The sequence below is a fragment of the Schistocerca piceifrons genome, chromosome 4 (assembly GCF_021461385.2).
Source record: "Schistocerca piceifrons isolate TAMUIC-IGC-003096 chromosome 4, iqSchPice1.1, whole genome shotgun sequence".
Classification (NCBI taxonomy): Eukaryota; Metazoa; Arthropoda; class Insecta; order Orthoptera; family Acrididae; genus Schistocerca; species Schistocerca piceifrons.
This window is the reverse complement of record NC_060141.1, coordinates 35,469,057-35,490,089: the sequence shown is the minus strand read 5'-3', so window position 1 is coordinate 35,490,089 and position 21,033 is coordinate 35,469,057. Positions and strand designations below refer to the sequence as shown.

General features: G+C 45.1%; 1 protein-coding gene across 1 annotated transcript in view; it reads left to right on the top strand.

Moving 5' to 3' along the window:
- LOC124795573 overlaps positions 1–21,033 on the top strand; it is a gene marked incomplete at its 3' end in the record, with an annotated part of 358,941 nt that overhangs the window by 66,404 nt on the left and 271,504 nt on the right. Inside the window, exon 2 of the mRNA XM_047259645.1 lies at positions 11,407–11,680. Within this exon, the coding sequence (XP_047115601.1) occupies positions 11,407–11,680 (274 nt within the window). The remainder of the gene's footprint in view (positions 1–11,406; positions 11,681–21,033) is intronic.

Genomic DNA, 21,033 nt, shown 5'->3' with positions numbered 1-21,033 from the left:
AAAGCGAAATAAAATGTAAGCAAGGAAAAAGGTTCACTTCTGTTTATTGGGAGGAGTGCAGCTCATCTGCAAAGAAGACAGAATATAGAACATTGGTGCGACGTATTCTTGAGGACTGCGCCAGTGTTTGGGATCCCCTACAGGTCGTATTAAACGACGATATCGAAGCAGTTCAGGGGCAGGCTGCTAGATTTGTTTCTGATACGTGCGATCAACAGCTATGTATTACGAAAATGCTACGTGAACTCAAATGTGGATCCGCGGAGCGAAGAAGAGGTTCTTTTCGCAAAACACGAAAACCTGCATTTTACACCTATTGCCATCAACATACATCTCGCGAAAGGACTGCGAAGACACGGAAAAATAACTCAGGACTCGTAGGTAGCATACAGACAGTCGTTTCTCCTCCTCGCTCCATTTGCGAGTGGAGAAAGAAAGGGAATGACTGGCGGAAGTACAAGATAACCTCCGCCATGCGCCGATGTTTGTGTGTAGATTTATATCAACAAATGCTTGAAAATGTTAGGTATTTATTGATTAAGGAGGTGTTGGACCACTTATAGTCTTTCTTAAAGCTTGTATTTGTATCACTACAATTTGCCAACCCATCCTTCGCAGACTGAGCCATGAACGACTGCGAAGTAGAAGAGAAACAGTAATTACTTGTGTACCGTTAACTGCAACCGCAGTAGCCGAGTAATGTATGGGGCAGTTAACCGGACTAACTGATCTGCGCTGATGGCCGTATTACTATCTATCGACCACGCGTTTCAGGTTGCTTTTATCGTAGACATCGTCTAGGAACACAGAATTTTTCTCGTAGTATTTCTTCATACTACTTTAGTAATTCGTTTCGTTCATTGCTTACATAGCTGTAGAAGGTATGCTGATCTCTAGTAACAGTAGTAGAATATGATATGCTCGCTCAAAACATCGCTCGGACCCACACACGTTCCAAACCCTTCTCCTTTTCTTTTGTAGGAACTGGACAGTCTAGACTGCAAGACTGTTTGGCCTTTTTTTTCTTCGCAAACCCCTGCTGGTATCGAAAGCATTGCAGAACACTGGCTACACGATTATTCTACATTGCTCCTTGCCATTAGCAGTTAATGTCTGAAGCTTCTATACTATTGTGGAAACGCAAGGCAATGCTAGCCACACGACTTACCTTTTAATCAAATATACGTTCACAGCATTTTTAGATTTAAAGGAAGCGTTTGACAACCACGACTGGAATACACTCTACGAAATTGTGAAGATAGTTGGGATAAAATACAGGGATCGAATAGTTCCCTACAACCTGTACAGAAACCAGAACAGTAACAAGAGACAAAAGACTTGAAATGGAGTCAGTGACTGAGATGGGAGTGACACAGGGTTTCAGGCCATCATTCGGTCTGTACATTGACCACAAAGTAAAGGAAACAAAGGGAGGGGGATTAATATTCATGCAGAAGAAATTAAAACGTTGAAGTTTTTCGATGACATTGTAATTCTGTCGTTGATGGGAAAGGATCTAAAAGATTAGCTGAACGAAATGGATAATGTTATGTAAAGAGATTACAAGATGGACATTAACAAAATTAGTAGCTTCAACATATCGGTGAATGAAAAATTAGCTATGTTGTTAATTACTCACCACTTTGCTCATTATTCTCCGCCAGAAGTCTTGTGCCGATGTGTTAAACGGTTTATGAAACTTTGCAAGAGCTTACGTTAAGAGAACATTTTGGTACATCAGTTAGTATGCTGCAACGTATTTGATAACGTGATGTAGATCGTCTGTCGTAAATACTGATGTATATATCACTTCCATTGTACATTAGTTACAAGCTGTACGTCCATTGATACTGAATCATTAGAGACGGGGCACTAGTTGTTGAACGAGAATGGAGTACAACTATGCAGGTTCATTCAGATGCCCCTAGCACACGGCTTTTCGCAGGCCCCATCGTTTTCAAATACCACTCGCAGGATCTTCCTATTCTCTCGCTTGCTATGTGCAAAATATTAGGCCTACGGAGAAAGTGAATGGGAACTTTTTTGCAGGAAAGTTAATGTTGTTAAATTTTGTAACAGGATAAATTTTTGCTGGAGGTCACGGTTTTCGAGTTATTCAGGAACAACGCGTTTGGAGGTCACTTTTGTATGTTTTTCTGGAAAAATTCGGAAACTATGGCTTCTTGAGAAAACGCATCCCAGTACAAAATTTAACTACATTAAATTTCCTACAGGAAGATCCGGTTCATTTTTTCTGTATGGCTGACAGTCTGTGTGTGGCGAGTGAGAGGATATGATAGTCTTGTGCATGGTATCTGAAGACGTTGTGGGTTGCATAACACCCAGATGCAGGGGCAGTAGAATCAGCCTGTGTAACATCGGTGGAGGCCTATATAGTCAGACGCTCCTTTCAACTGGAAACTCACTAATATTTACTGAAGCGAAAACAAATTAATACACTGTCGATGAAGATGAGGCGATTTCATATAGTTAGACAGACACTGGCCATAACATTATTTAGGAATTGAAAAACATTGGAGCCATTGCTGATTAGCTTGCTTCATTTAAGTGGCACGATGGAGTTTAAGACCATTGATTGTTGATTCAGTCGATTCTTTACGTTCTATTATTTTTCCGTTATTTCGAGCGCCGTCTCTGTTTTCTCATGTTACTTACTTCTGTCTAATGGGGCAAAAAATTTCGCAGTGCAAGCCGGTATTTACCGGGTTGCTAGTACACTTTGTTCCCCAGCACTCATAAACTGCAGTTCAGTGCATGTCCCGATTTTTTTTTTTAATGCGTGGAATACCTGATGTAACAAATTCGCGAGACAGTTTAGTGGCAGATGAAGTATCAGCGAGCTTCAGGCTCTGCTTCTAAACTTTATACAGTCACGCAAAAGCGATTTTCTGTGTCTTTGTCCTATCACTGCACTGACATTCGCCGAGTAGGTAGAAACGCCTTGCAGACAGCCTTGTCCAAAGGTGCAGAACCGTGTGTAGCTGGAGCAAGGGGCTCGGTGCTCTGCACAGGACGTTCTCGGCCTGTTGGCGCCCCGTCAGACTAGAGACGAACTTGACGCCAAGATATTTGGCCCCTTTGCGCCATAGCAGTGGTGTGCCACGAAACCTCAACCGCATCCAAGGCGAGTGGGACTTTCCGCCACAAGAACAAATTCAAGGGCGCTCTGGTACGAACGCGATAGCTTGGTGTAGCCCTTAAAAATGTGTAACAGTAATGCTGACGAACCTTACTAGGAATGCACGGAAGAAAGCCGACGTCGCTATCGTGGGATCCTATTGAGTAAATTTACGTAACCTGAATACCAAAAAGACTGTGTGGTCATTGCACATGCACGCTGCTACCATCGAATATCTCGTGTATGTGTGATGAGAATAAAGCAAGAGAGATGTGGGCACGTACGAGTACACAGACGTGTACAAGGTCTATCCCCCCCCCCCCCCCCCGCAATTCGGGAAGGCAGTGGGAAGTAAATAGGTAATCTTGGAACGATGTACCATATTCTATGGAAACGACTCAGTGGTCGAGGCATCCGCAGCTGTCACAGTACATTTTGTGACGACAACTCCGCAGACAGATGTGTTCTGAACCAGTTTTATCGAGGCGCTACAGGCTTCGTGTCTTACAGCGACATCATGTTGTTGTCTATATAAACAAGAAGAAACGAACAATGACAGTGATTCAACCCCTGTACATAAACGTAATACTAGAGCCGTAAGAACATAATTATGAGCACAGACAAAAGCACAAATATACTTACGAAGATTAAAACACGGCCGGCCGGTGTGGTCGAGCGGTTCTAGGCGCTACAGTCTGGAACCGAGCGACCGCTACGTCGCAGGTTCGAATCCTGCCTCGGGCATGGATGTGTGTGATGTCCTTAGGCTAGTTAGGTTTGAGTAGATCTAAGTTCTAGGGGACTGATGACCTCAGAAGTTAAGTCCCATAGTGCTCAGAGCCATTTGAACCATTAAAACACGGTAAACAGCAAGGCAAACAGTATAGAAATGGCTTCAAATGGCTCTGAGCACTATGGCACTTAACTTCTGAGGTCATCAGTCCCCTAGAACTTAGAACTACTTAAACCTATCTAACCTAAGAACATCACACACATCCATGACCGGGGCAGGATTAGAACCTGCGACCGTAGCGGTCACGCGGTTCTAACAGTATAGAAGTCGTAGCCTTTATAGTTAAAACCATAATGTCCGTGGGCCGGATAGTTAGTGTATGAAAAGTTGGGCGAGGCTAAACATCACGTTTTTATACAATAACTATCCGGCCTGCGGACATCACAGTTTTAACTATGAAGGTCGGGCCTTCTATATTATTCGCCATGCTGCTTATCATGTTTTAATTTTTGTAAGTACACTTTTGTTTCTATCTATTTTCATAATTAGAGGCTTATGTCTCTGGTGTCACTTTGATGTACAGGAGTTCAATCACTACCATTGCTTATTTCTTGTAGTTTTGATATGCATCTGATGATGTGGGTTGTTGTTGTTGTGGTCTTCAGTCCTGAGACTGGTTTGATGCAGCTCTGCATGTTACTCTATCCTGTGCAAGCTTCTTCATCTCCCAGTACCTACTGCAACCTACATCCTTCCAAATCTGCTTAGTGTATTCATCTCTTGGTCTTCCCCTACGATTTTTACCCTCCACTCTGCCCTCCAATACTAAATTGGTGATCCCTTGATGCCTCAGAACATGTCCTACCAACCGATCCCTTCTTCTAGTCAAGTTGTGCCACAAACTTCTCTTCTCCCCAATCCTGTTCAATACTTCCTCATTAGTTATGTGATCTACCCATCTAATCTTCAGCATTCTTCTGTAGCACCACATTTCGAAAGCTTATATTCTCTTCTTGTCCAAACTATTTACCGTCCATGTTTCACTTCCATACATGGCTACACTCCATACAAATACTTTCAGAAATGACTTCCTGACACTTAAATCTATATTCGATGTTAACAAATTTCTCTTCTTTAGAAACGCTTTCCTTGCCATTGCCAGTCTACATTTTATATCCTCTCTACTTCGACCATCATCAGTCAGTTTGCTCCCCAAATAGCAAAACTCCTTTACTACTTTAAGTGTCTCATTTCCTAATCTAATACCCTCAACATCACCCGACTTAATTCGACTACATTCCATGATCCTCATTTTGCTTTTGTTGATGTTCATCTTATATCCTCCTTTCAAGACACCGTCCATTCTGTTCAACTACTCTTCCAAGTCCTTTGCTGTCTGTGACAGAATTACAATGTCATCGGCGAACCTCAACGTTTTTATTTCTTCTCCATGGATTTTAATACCTACTCCAAATTTTTCTTTTGTTTCCTTTACTGCTTGCTCAATATACAGATTGAATAACATCGGGGAGAGGCTACAACCCTGTCTTACAAGGGTACAAGCCACGAAACCGGCGATGCGTTAATAAAATTGGTTGAGATTACAGTTGTGTTTTCACTACAAAAAGCATTCTCTGCGCGCTGTGGAGTATATATGCTGATAAAATGTAGACGTAGGTTTGAAAAGAGGCAAAATCGCGACCCATCGGATCACACTACACACCTCAAGTCCGGTTTTGTCCAGTTTCCGTATTGTTCTGCCATTGGGGACTGGCAGCCTTATGAGCTACTATGAGCAGCGATCTTATTACACGCATTTCGGCACTATTGTCTCGGAAACTGATTTAGACAGACCTGCATTTACTGACAGCATCATTTCCTGCAGAATTTGAAACCGATCGTCACTGGGAGGCATTGGCTCTCACCTCAAGTGGGTGTCGGTTAGGACCTCTTCATGGCCACTGTACTTAAGCCACGGCTGCCGCTGGTACACCATTCCTTTAGACATGCAGGACATTCCGCGACTATACACCGACAAATCAAGCAACTTGATTCACGGTATGGTCGCCAGTACGTCCAAACACGATAGCCTCTTGCTGGCAATCTGTCATGCATTTACGTCGAGACTTATTAATGCGCAAATTCCGTACAGTCAACTGGAAGATACATACTACTTCACTGCTATAGCATACGTAAGCGGTGGAGGGTCACGTGACCACGTCGTCTATAGTGCCCCAAAGCGATCAGTGCGCTCTTGTAAGGTGACCAATATTGTTTCTCGTCAGCGTACGTCGTTCATTAATGGAAACCACCGACAATCAGAATTCCACTCAGAATTCAGTAATAGATAATGCCCGAATTGTATTTCCTGAGTTCGATAGCGACATGCGAGACGCTTCGTTGAAATCTTAGGCGCGGCCATCGTCTTGTACTGTACCAAGGAAAATGGACGCAGCTACAGCAGGCTCACATTCCTCAAACACAGAGACGAATGATAACAAACAGATGCTGCATCCACGGCTCAGGCGTAAAAATAAGACTCACGGCGGAACCGCCGGCGTCACACCGCGCAGCCACCGCCGCCGCCTCCACAGCCGTGGCCCGTCGTTTTTTCGATCGCCTGGCGACTCACCCGTCGGCAACTACTTGCCTGTCACGTCTGTATACGGACGTGATTTAACCAACAAATAGTGAACGTCTAGCTTACCTACACAAGGATTTTTTATCGGTTTTCGCTTTGAGAAAGGTATATTCCCCAATAAATTTTGTATTGCCGTGCCTCTTAAACGTATATTTGCGATTTGATTGCTACTGACCTTATCAACTAGTTACCTGCGACCTTCAGTTCCAACAATCAAAGCACGCCTATCTTTACGCTGACAAGGGGAGGCCGCCAATTGTGAAATTCAGATTCGATTCATACTGCGCATAATAAAAGCTCATGGCCAGAGGCATAATGTGGCAAAGCACCAAGATGCACTTCTCAGCCGTTGTCGAGAAAATCGACAGTTAAAAAGAACCGTCGTGGTGAAATACTCTCTACGATTTACAATTTCCTACAGCGTCGTGGCGCAGCGGTAAGCGCTCGGGTTCGTAATCCCAAAGTCGCCGGATCGAATCTCGCGCCAAGCAACCTTTTTTTTTTTTTAGTATTCGTTTCTTCTAATTCAAATATATATATATATATATATATATATATATATATATATATATATATATATATATATATATATATATAGGGTCTCTACTCTAATTCGAACGTTTGACTTACACTATACGTATTCGTTTCGGAATATCGTTTCTACGTCTTCCGTTAACTACACGTGTAAACATTATGAAGACAATTAATAACATTTGTGAAATACAACTTTGTTTGCGGAAAACTAATCATGTTCGAAGTCGCCAGTTTTTCCACGACAAACGACTTTCAACAACTTATTATATGCATAATTGTTGCAACTGATTGCCGGGAAATTTATATATATATATATATATATATATATATATATATATATATATATATATATGAATTACAAAAACAAATACTAAAAAAAAATTGCATGGCGCCATACTCGATCCGGCGACTTTCGGATTACGAACCCGAGCGCTTACCGCTGCGCCACGACGCTGTTGCAAATTTTAAATCGTAGAGAGTATTTCACCGCAACGGTTTCTTTTAACTGTCGATTTTCTCGACAACGGCTGAGAAGTGCATCTTGGTGCTTTGCCACATTACACCTCTGACCATGAACTTTTATTATGCGCAGTATGAATCGAATCTGAGTTTCACAATTGGCGGCCTCCCCTTGTGAGTGCCTCTGCTAGCCTACTATGACGAGTTACTGTGTAACTTACCGGAACCCAGCGAGGTGACACAATGGTTAGCACACTGGACTCGCATTCGGGAGGACGGCGGCTCAAACCCGCGTCCGGCCATCCTGATTTAGGTTTTCCATGATTTCCGTTAATCGCTTTAGGGAAATGCCAGGGTGGTTCCTTTGAAAGGGCACGCCTGCCATACTTCCCTAATCCGATGGGACCTGATGACTTCTCTGTTTGGTCCCCTCCACCCTCCACCGTATCAACCAACCAACGTAGTGTTGGTTGTCTACAGAAATTAGTTGTCTACAGGAATTAGTTCACCTTTGTTATTTAGTATTTTACGATCACCTTGTTTCTTTCTTTTTGAAAAGTCCATGTGATGGTGACTTGCAAACAAGTTGAAATCGGCAACAATACCATTTCCGTGACGGGATGATGAATAATATTGTATAAATGAACTGTTTACAAGACAGTGTACCCAGTGTCCGCCCCCGGTAGCTGGGTGGTCAGGGCGACAGAATGTCAATCCTAAGGGTCCGTTTTCTATTCCCGGCTGGGTCGGAGATTTTCTCCTCTCAGGGATTGGGTGTTGTGTTGTCCTAATCATCATCATTTCATCCCCATCGACGCGCAAGTCGCCGAAATGGCGTCAGATCGAAAGATCGGGAGTCCCTAGTCACACAACAAAAAAAAGAAAAAAAGTGTACCCAGTTATCTGTTCCTCAGTGTAAATACGTACTTACTGTCAGAAAAATCTGCGAGAAATTCGTTTAGATACTCTAACTGCGGCGAGTAATTAGCTAGTACTTCTGTAAACGAAATTATCTTGCAGAAAAAGCATGTAAGCAACATGCAAGCAACGTCGTTAGCCTCTCGCATCACGGTGCAAATGAAGACAACCGACAAGTAAGGAACAGATTGTGTATTAAGCTACATGAACAAATATTGAGTGTCCGAGGTGAAGAATTTCAGACGTATTTCTAATTTGTAGAATCATCAGGTGTCCACCCGGGTCATGCACGTTCTCCTTACGACGTGACATGGGGAGACACCCAAAATTCTACAAAGACTCAGTAGGTGAAATGTCTAAAGCGGTTTCATTGAAAATATCTCACAGCAGTATACGACAATGCAATGAGAAATACAAAATACACTGATGGAGACATTCATAATAAAGAAGATTTTTAAAAAATCCAATCTCAAAGTATACTGCTAGCAAAAAGATGAACCACCTACAAAGGACACTTCACAGTTTGAGTTAGTACGTGATGTTATTTCAGTGATCACAAAGTCTGCACAAATTTACGAACATCTTGGCTGTATGAGCCCACTTGCCGGTTTGTCGTTACACCCCGGATGCATCCACTGAGTTGGTGTGGGAGGGGAGGCTGTCATACAGCCGTTCGATTCTCTAAAAAATGGTTCAAATGGCTCTGAGCACTATGGGACTTAACTACTGGGGTCATCAGTCCCCTAGAACTTAGAACTACTTAAACCTAACTAACCTAAGGACATCACACACATCCATGCCCGAGGCAGGATTCGAACCTGCGACCGTAGCGGCCACGCAGTTCCAAACTGACGCGCTTAGAACCGCACGGCCACACCGGCCGGCTTCCATTCTCTCCCAGGAAACCTGGCCCACAACTGTTGTAACTGGATGATGGTTCTGGGACAAACTCGACGACCACGCATGTTCTGTCAAGCACAGATGTTGTTGGTCACGTGAGCTGCTCACCACCAAGCACACACATGCATTGTCCTGTTGAAGAATGGCACCATACTGCTGTGTGGGGGACATGTGAGGACAAAAGATGTCCGTGGTGTACTACTGCGTCCTCAGAGTTGCCTTATTCAGTCGATGGCTACCTAGCTGCAGGAGTAACACCACTGTGAGTCTCCAAAGCATTCAAAGAATGGAAACTCCCCACAATTCGCAGCCGTACTGGCTCACGATTGTCATCATGGGTAATACAGAACCGTGATCCAACACGGAACACAATGTGATGTCATCCGTAGTCGATGCTTCCGTATAACGGCACCGTTCCAAATGCACCATTTTGGCCGGCCGGGGTGGCCGACCGGTTCTAGGCGCTTCAGTCTGGAACCGCGTGACTGCTACGGTCGCAGGTTCGAATCCTGCCTCGAGGATGGATGTGTGTGATGTCCTTAGGTTAGTTAGGTTTAAGTAGTTCTCAGTTCTAGGGGACTGATGACCTCAGTTGTGAAGTTCCATAGTGCTCAGAGCCATTTTTTTGCACTATTTTGTGTTGTGGAGTTAACAGCAGCCTACGCATGGGACGATAATTGCCTAGTTTCATTACTTGTTCTCGGATGGCGGGCTTAGATGTGAAGTGTTTATGACATGGTTGGTGCAGAGTAGGGCGGTCCTCCGTTGTACTGGTCAGATGTCGTCGACCGGAACTTTTGACGACGAGTACGCCTTCCCCCAGATTCCCTAGCAGCCCTTCACCGAGCGACTACCTCAGGGCTTCACAACATATGTACTCGCGGAGCAAGCTGTGAGCAGCAAGGCGCGAGCACGGAGCAGCGCGAGCACGCTACCCCCACTACCGGACCAGAGCGGAGAATGGGGAAAGCCACGTGGGGCACACAACAGCTGCCGCCAATCAATGTAAATCCGCGGCCACCTGCAGGGATATCACTCACGAATTATTACTGCGACAAATGAAACAAATAAGGGAGAATGTACACATGCCACATAATTTTATTAGCTTAGTGTATGCCTCTACATTCGCATTAATTTGTGAACTGTTACACAATAAAAGGTGTCACTGAAGTGTGGGGTTCTCGGTTATCTTGTACTTTTTGCCCCTTACAATTGCGTCTATGTTCGGAGTAATAGTTCTTGTGCATTTTAGGCGCAGCGTGCAGTTTAATTTCGATCAGACAATGCGTTTCTCAGGCGCGTCTTGTTACATTTCATTGCAGAGAACAGTTGTTCACAAACATATGTGGAACCGAACATTGATATTATTGTAGCCGCCAGTTTGTGCAAACGAGGAAATCTATCCTGAGGGAAGTGTCTGTGGAATTCCAAAATGTTTTTCTTGTTCTGAAATTTGTCTCTGTATTCTCTGTCACACTGCAGGTCAATAATTTCTTGCTGCGGCTCAGGACGAATCTCTTAAATATTCGCTGAATATGGAGAGAACAGATCAAAATCACTGTCTAGTGCTGTCAGACCTTGAAAGCGCTGATCAACTAAACTATGTGAACAACGTTCACAGTCTTTGTGAACATCTTGCACGGATGATAATTTAGGAAAATGAGCTAGGTCTCCTGTTTCCAGCTGACCCACCCAAAGTGTCAATTTCATTTTAAAAGCTCGTATTCGATCTATGAAATGAGTAATTAGCAGATCTTTACCTTGTAGTAAAATGTTCAAAGCATTCAGATGGCTAGTTAAATCCGCTAAGAACGTGAGATCACATTCAAACGTGCGCGCGCAATTCCCCTCCCTCACCCCCCTCCCTACTCCGCGACCTTGCACCTGCTCGCGAGCACGTGCCTGAGCAGACGCGAGTACTCGCGCTCAAAACCGGCCAGTTGTTAAGCCCTGGACTACCTGAATGCGACACAAATCTGGCTATTGCACGATTATCTGCAATTGTTGTGTTCTAGACTGTATGGACCAAGTCTCGTGTAACGTGTGTGCTGTGGCTGAGTAGTGCGCTGCTCTGCGTTGCAGGACGCGCGGGGACGAGGAGGTGCCGAGCGGCGGCCGGTTCCGCGTGTCGGAGAACAACAACACGGTGCTGCTGTCGGTGGAGGGCGTGTCGGCGGCGGACGCCGGCCGCTACTCGCTGCTGGCCAAGAACGCGGCCGGCGAGGCGCGCGCGGCGCTGGAGCTGCGCGTGGGCCGCGACGCCCCCTGCTTCCTGCGCCGCCTCTCCGACCTGGCCGTCAAGGTCGGCACGCGCACGCGCTTCCTCGTCGAGCTCAAGGCGCCGCACGACGTCAAGGTAAGGTCCGCGGCGCCCAGCTACTGTCCACTCCCACTGATGTGACCACCTGTCAAAAGCCCCCATAACCACCTCTTCCAGCGCGAGACGTGCAAGAAGGGAGTCAGTGAGGTTCAAGAAGGTACTGAAACTCCTGGTTAAATCCGCAGGACATAACAGGCAGTTGGAATTGTGGAAAGGGGCCCAAAATGAGCTGCTGTCACATTCGAACACATATAACTTTATTCAGTTGCCCAAACATCACAGCGCAAATTTCCGAGCTTAACTATCGACTGAATATATCACAGAATCTTATGGCTTAATGGCACAACCTCTTTAATTTTTAAAACCGCTGAAAGCCCATGATTTAAAACACAACTACAATAAATTTTCAAAAGCCAGAAAGTGCAAGGTTTTATCCTTAAATAATACTTCAAATGAGGCTGAAGGCCCAAAGAATGTAAGACTTGCCAAGTAAGGAAATTTAATTTTAAAATGGCTGAAGACCCATGAGTTACAAACACAACTACAATAAATTTTCAAACGCAGAAGGCCCAAGCTTTGTAGGCAACGGCCTTGCCGCAGTGGATCCACCGGTTCCCGTGAGATCACCGAAGTTAAGCGCTGTGGGGCGTGGTCGGCACTTGGATGGCTGACCATGCAGGCCGCCATGCGCTGTTGCCGTTTTTCGGGGTGCACTCAGCCTCGTGATGCCAATTGAGGAGCTACTCGACCGAACAGCAGCGGCATCAGTCAAGAATACCATCATAACGACCGGGAGAGCGGTGTGCTGACCCAACGCCCCTCCTATCCGCATCCTCATCTGAGGATGACACGGCGGTCGGATGGTCTCGGTACGCCGCTCGTGGCCTGCCGACGGAGAAAGCCCAAGCTTTATCCTTAAATAATTTTAAAAAAATGAGGCGGAAGGCCAAAACAATCTTTCAATTTTAAAACGGCTGAAGGCCCATTATTTAAAACCCAACTAAAAGCATACAAATTCAAACCATGAGCCATTAAAACACACAATCAAACACCAACAACAAAAGACAGTACAGCCAGCGGCGCTCAGAAGTTTCCGGGGGTCGGTCTGCACTTGGAATATTAACGTTCGCTTGGCGGAGACAGGTAGTCGGCCCAACTATATCCGATCTTCCGGCAACCCAACCAAGAGACAGTCAACGGATCCATCGAGAAGCGGACTATCTTTCCACCCGACCAGTACACAAGGAACTCCAAAGCCGAAACGTAAAAGGCATAGCAGCCCACAACCAAGTATGTATGAGCTGTCAAAACTACACACACGTGTTGGACAGCGACAACACGGTGAGCAAAAGGACACTGCCTGAACTTTACGTCAGAGGCCAGGGCAGGTAGCCGGAACGCTAACGGCCAAAAGCCAGAAAATTCCGCGATTGGACTTAGACAAGAAATAACGAAAATACAGTTAAACTTCACCGGATGGTGGCCAAACTTTCGGCAACTCGAACACTCGCTGCTGCTCACGTGTGCGTATCACGTTGGGGCAGCGACGGGGCGAAGGACGTTTGTAAGTGTGAACCGACAACCATGGCGCTGCCTGCCAACTGAAGAACGGCAACAGGGCAGCCCCACGGCCAATCGGAGCGCGTGGCGTCAAGTTTTCGTAGTTTGAAAATTGTGCGTTGTCGACCAACATAACATTAGCAATTTTGGTTCCTACTGGTATCAGCTATCCTGGATTAAAATTTCGCGACACAATTTTTCTCCGCCCTATATTTATATACAAGGAGAGCAATTCTCTTGATAGAAACAAGTAGTCTTGAATGCTGACAGAATCCGATGAGTCACTAGTAAGTGGCGAGGGTTGGTAGCACCGTGCTACGTCGATGTAATTTCCCACTGCCGTCTACCATACTGATGTTAATACAAGACACACATACAGAGTGCCCTCCTGCATACCAACCATCAGGGATTCTGAAAATATCGATTCATGAAGACGCCGTCGATAGCGCAGGAATCGTAGCACTAATCTCAACACTCACTATTGTTTCTGAAAACTGTAACGCTACGACTAATACATGTGAGTAAAATGAACATTATATCACAGATTAGCTGTATGACAGTATGCAAAGAATTAGAATAACATACAGGGTGTTTCAAAAATGACCGGTATATTTGAAGCGGCAATACAAACTAAACGAGCAGCGATAGAAATACACCGTTTGTTGCAATATGCTTGGGACAACAGTACATTTTCAGGCAGACAAACTTTCGAAATTACAGTAGTTACAATTGTCAACAACAGATGGCGCTGCGGTCTGGGAAACTCTATAGTACGATATTTTCCACCTATCCACCATGCGTAGCAATAATATGGCGTAGTCTCTGAATGAAATTACCCGAAACCTTTGACAACGTGTCTGGCGGAATGGCTTCACATGCAGATGAGATGTACTGCTTCAGCTGTTCAATTGTTTCTGGATTCTGGCGGTACACCTGGTCTTTCAAGTGTCCCCACAGAAAGAAGTCACAGGGGTTCATGTCTGGCGAATAGGGAGGCCAACCCACGCCGCCTCCTGTATTTTTCGGATAGCCTAAAGCAATCACACGATCATCGAAATATTCATTCAGGAAATTAAAGACGTCGGCCGTGCGATGTGGCCGGGCACCATCTTGCATAAACCACGAGGTGTTCGCAGTGTCGTCTAAGGCCGTTTGTACCGCCACAAATTCACGAAGAATGTCCAGATAGCGTGATGCAGTAATCGCTTCGGATCTGAGAAATGGGCCAATGATTCCTTTGGAAGAAATGGCGGCCCAGACCAGTACTTTTTGAGGATGCAGGGACGATGGGACTGCAACATGGGGCTTTTTGGTTCCCCATATGCGCCAGTTCTGTTTATTGACGAAGCCGTCCAGGTAAAAATAAGCTTCGTCAGTAAACCAAATGCTGCCCACATGCATATCGCCGTCATCAATCCTGTGCACTATATCGTTAGCGAATGTCTCTCGTGCAGCAATGGTAGAGGCGCTGAGGGGTTGCCGCGTTTGAAGTTTGTATGGATAGAGGTGTAAACTCTGGCGCACGAGACGATACGTGGACGTTGGCGTCATTTGAACCGCAGCTGCAACACGGCGAACGGAAACCCGAGGCCGCTGTTGGATCACCTGCTGCACTAGCTGCGCGTTGCCCTCTGTGGTTGCCGTATGCGGTCGCCCTACCTTTCCAGCACGTTCATCCGTCACGTTCCCAGTCCGTTGAAATTTTTCAAACAGATCCTTTATTGTATCGCTTTTCGGTCCTTTGGTTACATTAAACCTCCGTTGAAAACTTCGTCTTGTTGCAACAACACTGTGTTCTAGGCGGTGGAATTCCAACACCAGAAAAATCCTCTGTTCTAAGGAATAAACCATGTTGTCCACAGCACACTTGCACGTTGTGAACAGCACACGCTTACAGCAGAAAGACGACGTACAGAATGGCGCACCCACAGACTGCGTTGTGTTCTATATCTTTCACATCACTTGCAGCGCCATCTGTTGTTGAAAATTGTAACTACTGTAATTTCGAAAGTTTGTCCTCCTGAAAATGTACTGTTGTCCCAAGCATATTGCAACAAACGGTGTATTTCTATCGCTGCTCGTTTAGTTTTTATTGCCGTTTCAAATATACCGGTCATTTTTGAAACACCCTGTAATTGCAAAGGCTCTCTAACAGTGGGAACTCAGTACCTGCCACTCTCTGCAAATTTTGCTGTTAAAATTGTGGATTTTACCTTGCGTTCTAAAATCATCCTGAAGTAGGGATTCTAGTTCAAATTATCTCAGTCTGTAGGGGTTGATGTCCCATGTTGATTCCAACAATAGTTGTCATTTGACCACTACAAATCATTGTAGGCTGCCAGAATTTTGTGATGTCGGTAGTGCCCAAAACATACCCATCCGGACTCTAAATCAAGTCCAAGCGTGACCGAAAGTCTTACATTTTGCCTATCAGACTCAGTACACCATTGCCTTCATTGACGTGCTATTTCTCATCCGAAGCGTTTGTACTTCCTAGACAATTGAAACTGACTCATTTCTTGCTTGCCTACAGTTAATGTTGATGTAGAGGGAAGATGTCGAATCATCGATGACACGGCATGACGAAACCACGTCCCGGAAATCTATCATTCTTCCCTACCCAGACTGACACATGAACTGATATTACACCATCTGATGTCAACGAGGCGTACTTCGACATTTGCTGTTTCACTATTACGATGGCTATTTGTTTTCAAGGGCTGATCGGTTGCGAAATGGAAACAGCTCTGAAAACAAAAATTATTTTATTTGTAACCGTTAACTACACCTTCCATCTACTTCACACAGTCGCTGCTCCGACTTAGACTTCTGACATAGCGTGATAGCAACTTCCCAATACCCTAGGTCACCAACGGCAGGCGCCTGTGCTTTCAGGCAATCTCCTACGCTAATATGCAGCTCGTTGTCTGCGTCAAAATGTTGTCGTAGCCAGCGGTTCATGCGACCGAAATGATTAAAATCAACGGGAGTGAAGTCGGGGCTGTGTGGTCGGCGACCGAACACTTCCCATCGAAGACTCTACAGGAGCGTCTTTGCTGCAGCTGCAGTGTGCGACTGAGCATTGTCACGAAGGCGGACGTGCGTGTGAGTTAGATTCTGCAGGCCGCATGCAGTTAGGCCGAACCCGTCAGCATGCAGGGTTTAAAGGCCCGTCGACATCGAGGTCATTAGAGCTCAGTATGCAGTTCACACATGGTGGGAGAGGCTGTTGCTCTACACATCTTTAGGTGCTCACTGTGCGCTCCGAAGTGTAAAATGCGACGTGACGCGAGAAACGGGCATGCTAGAGAAACTGCGCAACATATCAGCGTAAAGCACTCTCGGATTTTCACTGTAGTTTTCATTTGGCAACCGATCGGATCTCGAAGAAAACATCCCTCGTATTTTGCTCGACAGTTTGTTAATGAAAAGGCTCGGCGCAACATTGGTGTTTCTGATCTCACAGAAGAGAACACTGTTGTGGACTGGCAAGACAGCCAATCCACAGTGACGGGTAACCGAAAGGCACGCGCTTAAACTCACGCAGGCTGGCGTGAGGTATGAAACAGGATACGTAATGAATGCTATAAAGAAAAGTACGTAGCTGCTGGAATACTTAACTTTAATCCACAATTGGTGAACATTGGTCTTGTTACTGTACATGCTTCATTAGATACATAGCAAAGGATAAATGGCGCCTCCCTAGGTCGTAGCAATTGACTTAGCTGAAGGCTATGCTAACTATCGTCTCGGCAATTGAGAGCGTAATTCTCAGTGAACCATGGCTAGCAACGTCGGCTGTACAACTGGGGCGAGTGCTAGTAAGTCTCTCTAGACCTGCCGTGTGGCGGCGCTCGGTCTGCAATAACCGACAGTGGCGACACGCGGGTCCGACGTATACTAGCGGACCGCGGCCGATTTAAAGGCTACCACCTAGCAAGTGTGGTGTCTGGTGGTGACACCACAAACACAACTGGTCTTAGGGCCACGCCTTGTCTCTCTGTCCATGTAACTCTGCAACTATTAGGTAGCGTATAGATTATTGAATAATATTTAAAAAACTACTGTTAATCTTTCCGTTATATCGTAAAAAATTCACTCTGTAAATACAGTTCAGCGTAACCACTGTGTAAATACAGTTCAGCATAACTTTTTTTGGCTATCACGAGCCGTAAAGTTAGGAACTGATAAAAAGCTAAACTCTGCCCGAACAGGCCATGAAGGCCCAACGTTACCGACCGGCCACCGTGTCATCCTCAGCCCACTGACGTCACTGGATGCGGATATCGAGGGGCATGTGGTCAGCACACCGCTCTTCCGGCCGTAGATCAGCTTACGACACCGGAGCCGCTACCTCTCAATCAAGTAGCTCCTCAGTTTGCCTCACAAGGGCTGAGTACACCTCGCTTGCCAGCAGCGCTCGGCAGACTGGATGGTCACCCATCAAGTGCTAGTCCAGCCCGACAGCGCTTAACATTGGTGATCTGACGGCAACTGGTGTTACCACAGCTGCAAAACCGTTGGAAAATTTAAAAGCTGGCCATCATTTAATGCGAAGTACAGACTTTTTTACTTACGGCGGTTGAGGACACCGACTGGACAGATAATAAAATAAATAAACGGAAATGTAAAATTATGGGGTGCTCTTTGTAAACTGAAGATAGTTTTTAAAACTAAGCTTCCCATATACCTGTAATGGATAGATTGCATTCACACAGCGATGAGACACACTTGTAGATTTTTACTCCGAATACCGTTCAAATACTGAAGTGTTGATCGATGTGCAGTGGAAAGATGCATGTTGGGAATTACCAGCAGAAACAAGGAAAATAAGGAAACAGATCAAGGAACTGACTGGCGTAAGTTGGACTTAATGAAAACGAAATGCAGACTGGCGGGACAAATAGACAGATGAGTGGTTCGTAAGTGTTCTATAGTGAATTATAAGTGATAAGGGAAGAGCAAAACACGTGGTAATGGACGCTGGTTAGAAGATATTAGAAAATATGAAGGCACAAAGCGAAAACGGTGACAGTCAAATGGCTGATAAATATTCCGATGAAAAACACACATAGTTGCAGTAGCTGAATGGTTTTCACATGCTGTGTTTGTAGGTTTCTTAAAAAGCAAGTTATATTAGCAGTGTTCGCACCGTTATTTTTTTTTCTCATCGCCATGAATGAGCTCAAATTGTTGTCTGCTATACGGAACTTGCTAAGTAACGAATTAAAACACTACTTTAGTTACCAGTACTAAGCCCTTAGTGAATGGGCGATTTTGAAGAGAAATGTATACCCCAGTGTGACTGCACATCCCCTTCTCAAAAAAAAAAAAAAAATGGTTCAAATGGCTCTGAGCACTATGGGACTTAACTGCTACGGTCATCAGTCCCCTAGAACTTAGGACTACTTAAACCTAACTAACCTAAGGACAGCACACAACACCCAGCCATCACGAGGCAGAGAAAATCCCTGACCCCGCCGGGAATCGAACCCGGGAACCCGGGCGTGGGAAGCGAGAACGCTATCGCTGCCCTTTTCCTTCTGTCTATCAAAAATAAAGCAAATATACGCTCTTAGGCAAGAAAAGATGAATCAGGAAGGAATTATCCGAATGGGATGGAAATCAGTAGAGATGATGTACGGGTACAGACAAACAAGTGATTGCAATTAGAGAAAAAGAGAAAGAGCTCCACAAATTCAGGTAGTCAATAACGCGTTGGTCTATCTCTGGCCCATATGCAAGCATTTATTCGGCTTGGCACTGATTAATAGACTCATGGGTGCGCTTTTCAGTGCGGGCTTTCAAAAATAACTACCCACCCACCGACTCAGAGTTGCAATATAAAAGTTTTCGCTGTCTCGTTGTCTATGGGCTGGGATACGTAGTTGCTGCATTACAGGCCAAATACTGCTGAGTCTACAGTGTACGATAAGAATACGCACATGAATCGAATGGTCGAAGGTTTCTGTCACTCGGCAATTGCGAATTTTGTAAATGAAAGATTGCAATTAAATAAAATCGGCAGGTACTATCTTAACGGCTTTAATTGATGAGTACGATAGTAGAAGTACTTTTGAAAATGCGGTATATTTCTGCAAAAGACCTATTGGTGTTGATGGTCCAGCAATTAAATAAAATATAAGTTGATTACCAGGGAAACAATAGATTCCTACTGCACGTAATTAGTCATGAACAACAACATAGCTCGCGAGATATTCATTTCTAGACGCACACTACGTGTTCACTGTAGTAGCCACGGAAATCTCACAAGTACGCAAGTCGGCACTCTGAAGTATTTCTATCTCTCGCGATGACGCGCAAACTGCTCCACTCCAAGTCTTTCCCGCGACTTTGCGTCCGACGCGCCGTCACGTCCAGCACTTCTCGTGTGCTGTGCGTCTGTCCAGTACTGCCGCACTTCCAAAACTACCCTTCTCCCAAACTGCCTCGTGTACTCTCGAAACGATCCTCCTCCCCCACTTCCATACAGTCTCACCATTAACGAGCGCTGTGATTGGCTAGAGCGCTCCCTCCATGTCTCCAAGTGAACGTACACTCCACAAACATTTAAGCACATACGAAATACTGGATTTACATTTAAATAACTCTAAAGTAAACAAAGATTCCTACGGCTGGACCATAAACACACTCTAACACCCATTATTAAATACATAAACAAATCAAATAAATATATATCAAAGGAACAGCAACAAAAGGTAGGCCAGTAGCCTAATGTCTCTGTGCTTTCTAAACACAGTAAATGTTTAACCAATTTCTTCATGAATAGTATACATCGGATATAAGACACAGACGAATAAATATATTTATAAGTATGCTGCTACCGTTTTTTCGTGTAACTGTGGAGTACTTATGGCCTGACGCGATCGATAATAATCGGCCGCTTCGACCTCTAATAACTAATGTACTATTCAAGTTACATGCATGTAATTTATACCAATTTAGGTTTACACAAATAGCTTTCTAAAGACACGTAGTTCGACGAAATCGGATGAACCTTTTAGATTTTGGAAATTCGTTGCTGGGTGTTATTACGAGGGCAGTTCAATAAGTAATGCAACACATTTTTTTTTCGGCCAATTTTGGTTGAAAAAACCGGAAATTTCTTGTGGAATATTTTCAAACATTCCCGCTTCGTCTCGTATAGTTTCATTGACTTCCGACAGGTGGCAGCGCTGTACGGAGCTGTTAAAATGACGTCTGTAACGGATGTGCGTTGCAAACAACGGGCAGTGATCGAGTTTCTTTTGGCGGAAAACCAGGGCATCTCAGATGTTCATAGGCGCTTGCAGAATGTCTACGGTGATCTGGCAGTGGACAAAAGCACGGTGAGTCGTTGGGCAAAGCGTGTGTCATCATCGCCACAAGGTCAAGCAAGACTGTCTGATCTCCCGCGTGCGGGCCGGCCGTGCACAGCTGTGACTCCTGCAATGGCGGAGCGTGCGAACACACTCGTTCGAGATGATCGACGGATCACCATCAAACAACTCAGTGCTCAACTTGACATCTCTGTTGGTAGTGCTGTCACAATTGTTCACCAGTTGGGATATTCAAAGGTTTGTTCCCGCTGGGTCCCTCGTTGTCTAACCGAACACCATAAAGAGCAAAGGAGAACCATCTGTGCGGAATTGCTTGCTCGTCATGTGGCTGAGGGTGACAATTTCTTGTCAAAGATTGTTGCAGGCGATGAAACATGGGTTCATCACTTCGAACCTGAAACAAAACGGCAATCAATGGAGTGGCGCCACACCCACTCCCCTACCAAGAAAAAGTTTAAAGCCATACCCTCAGCCCGTAAAGTCATGGTT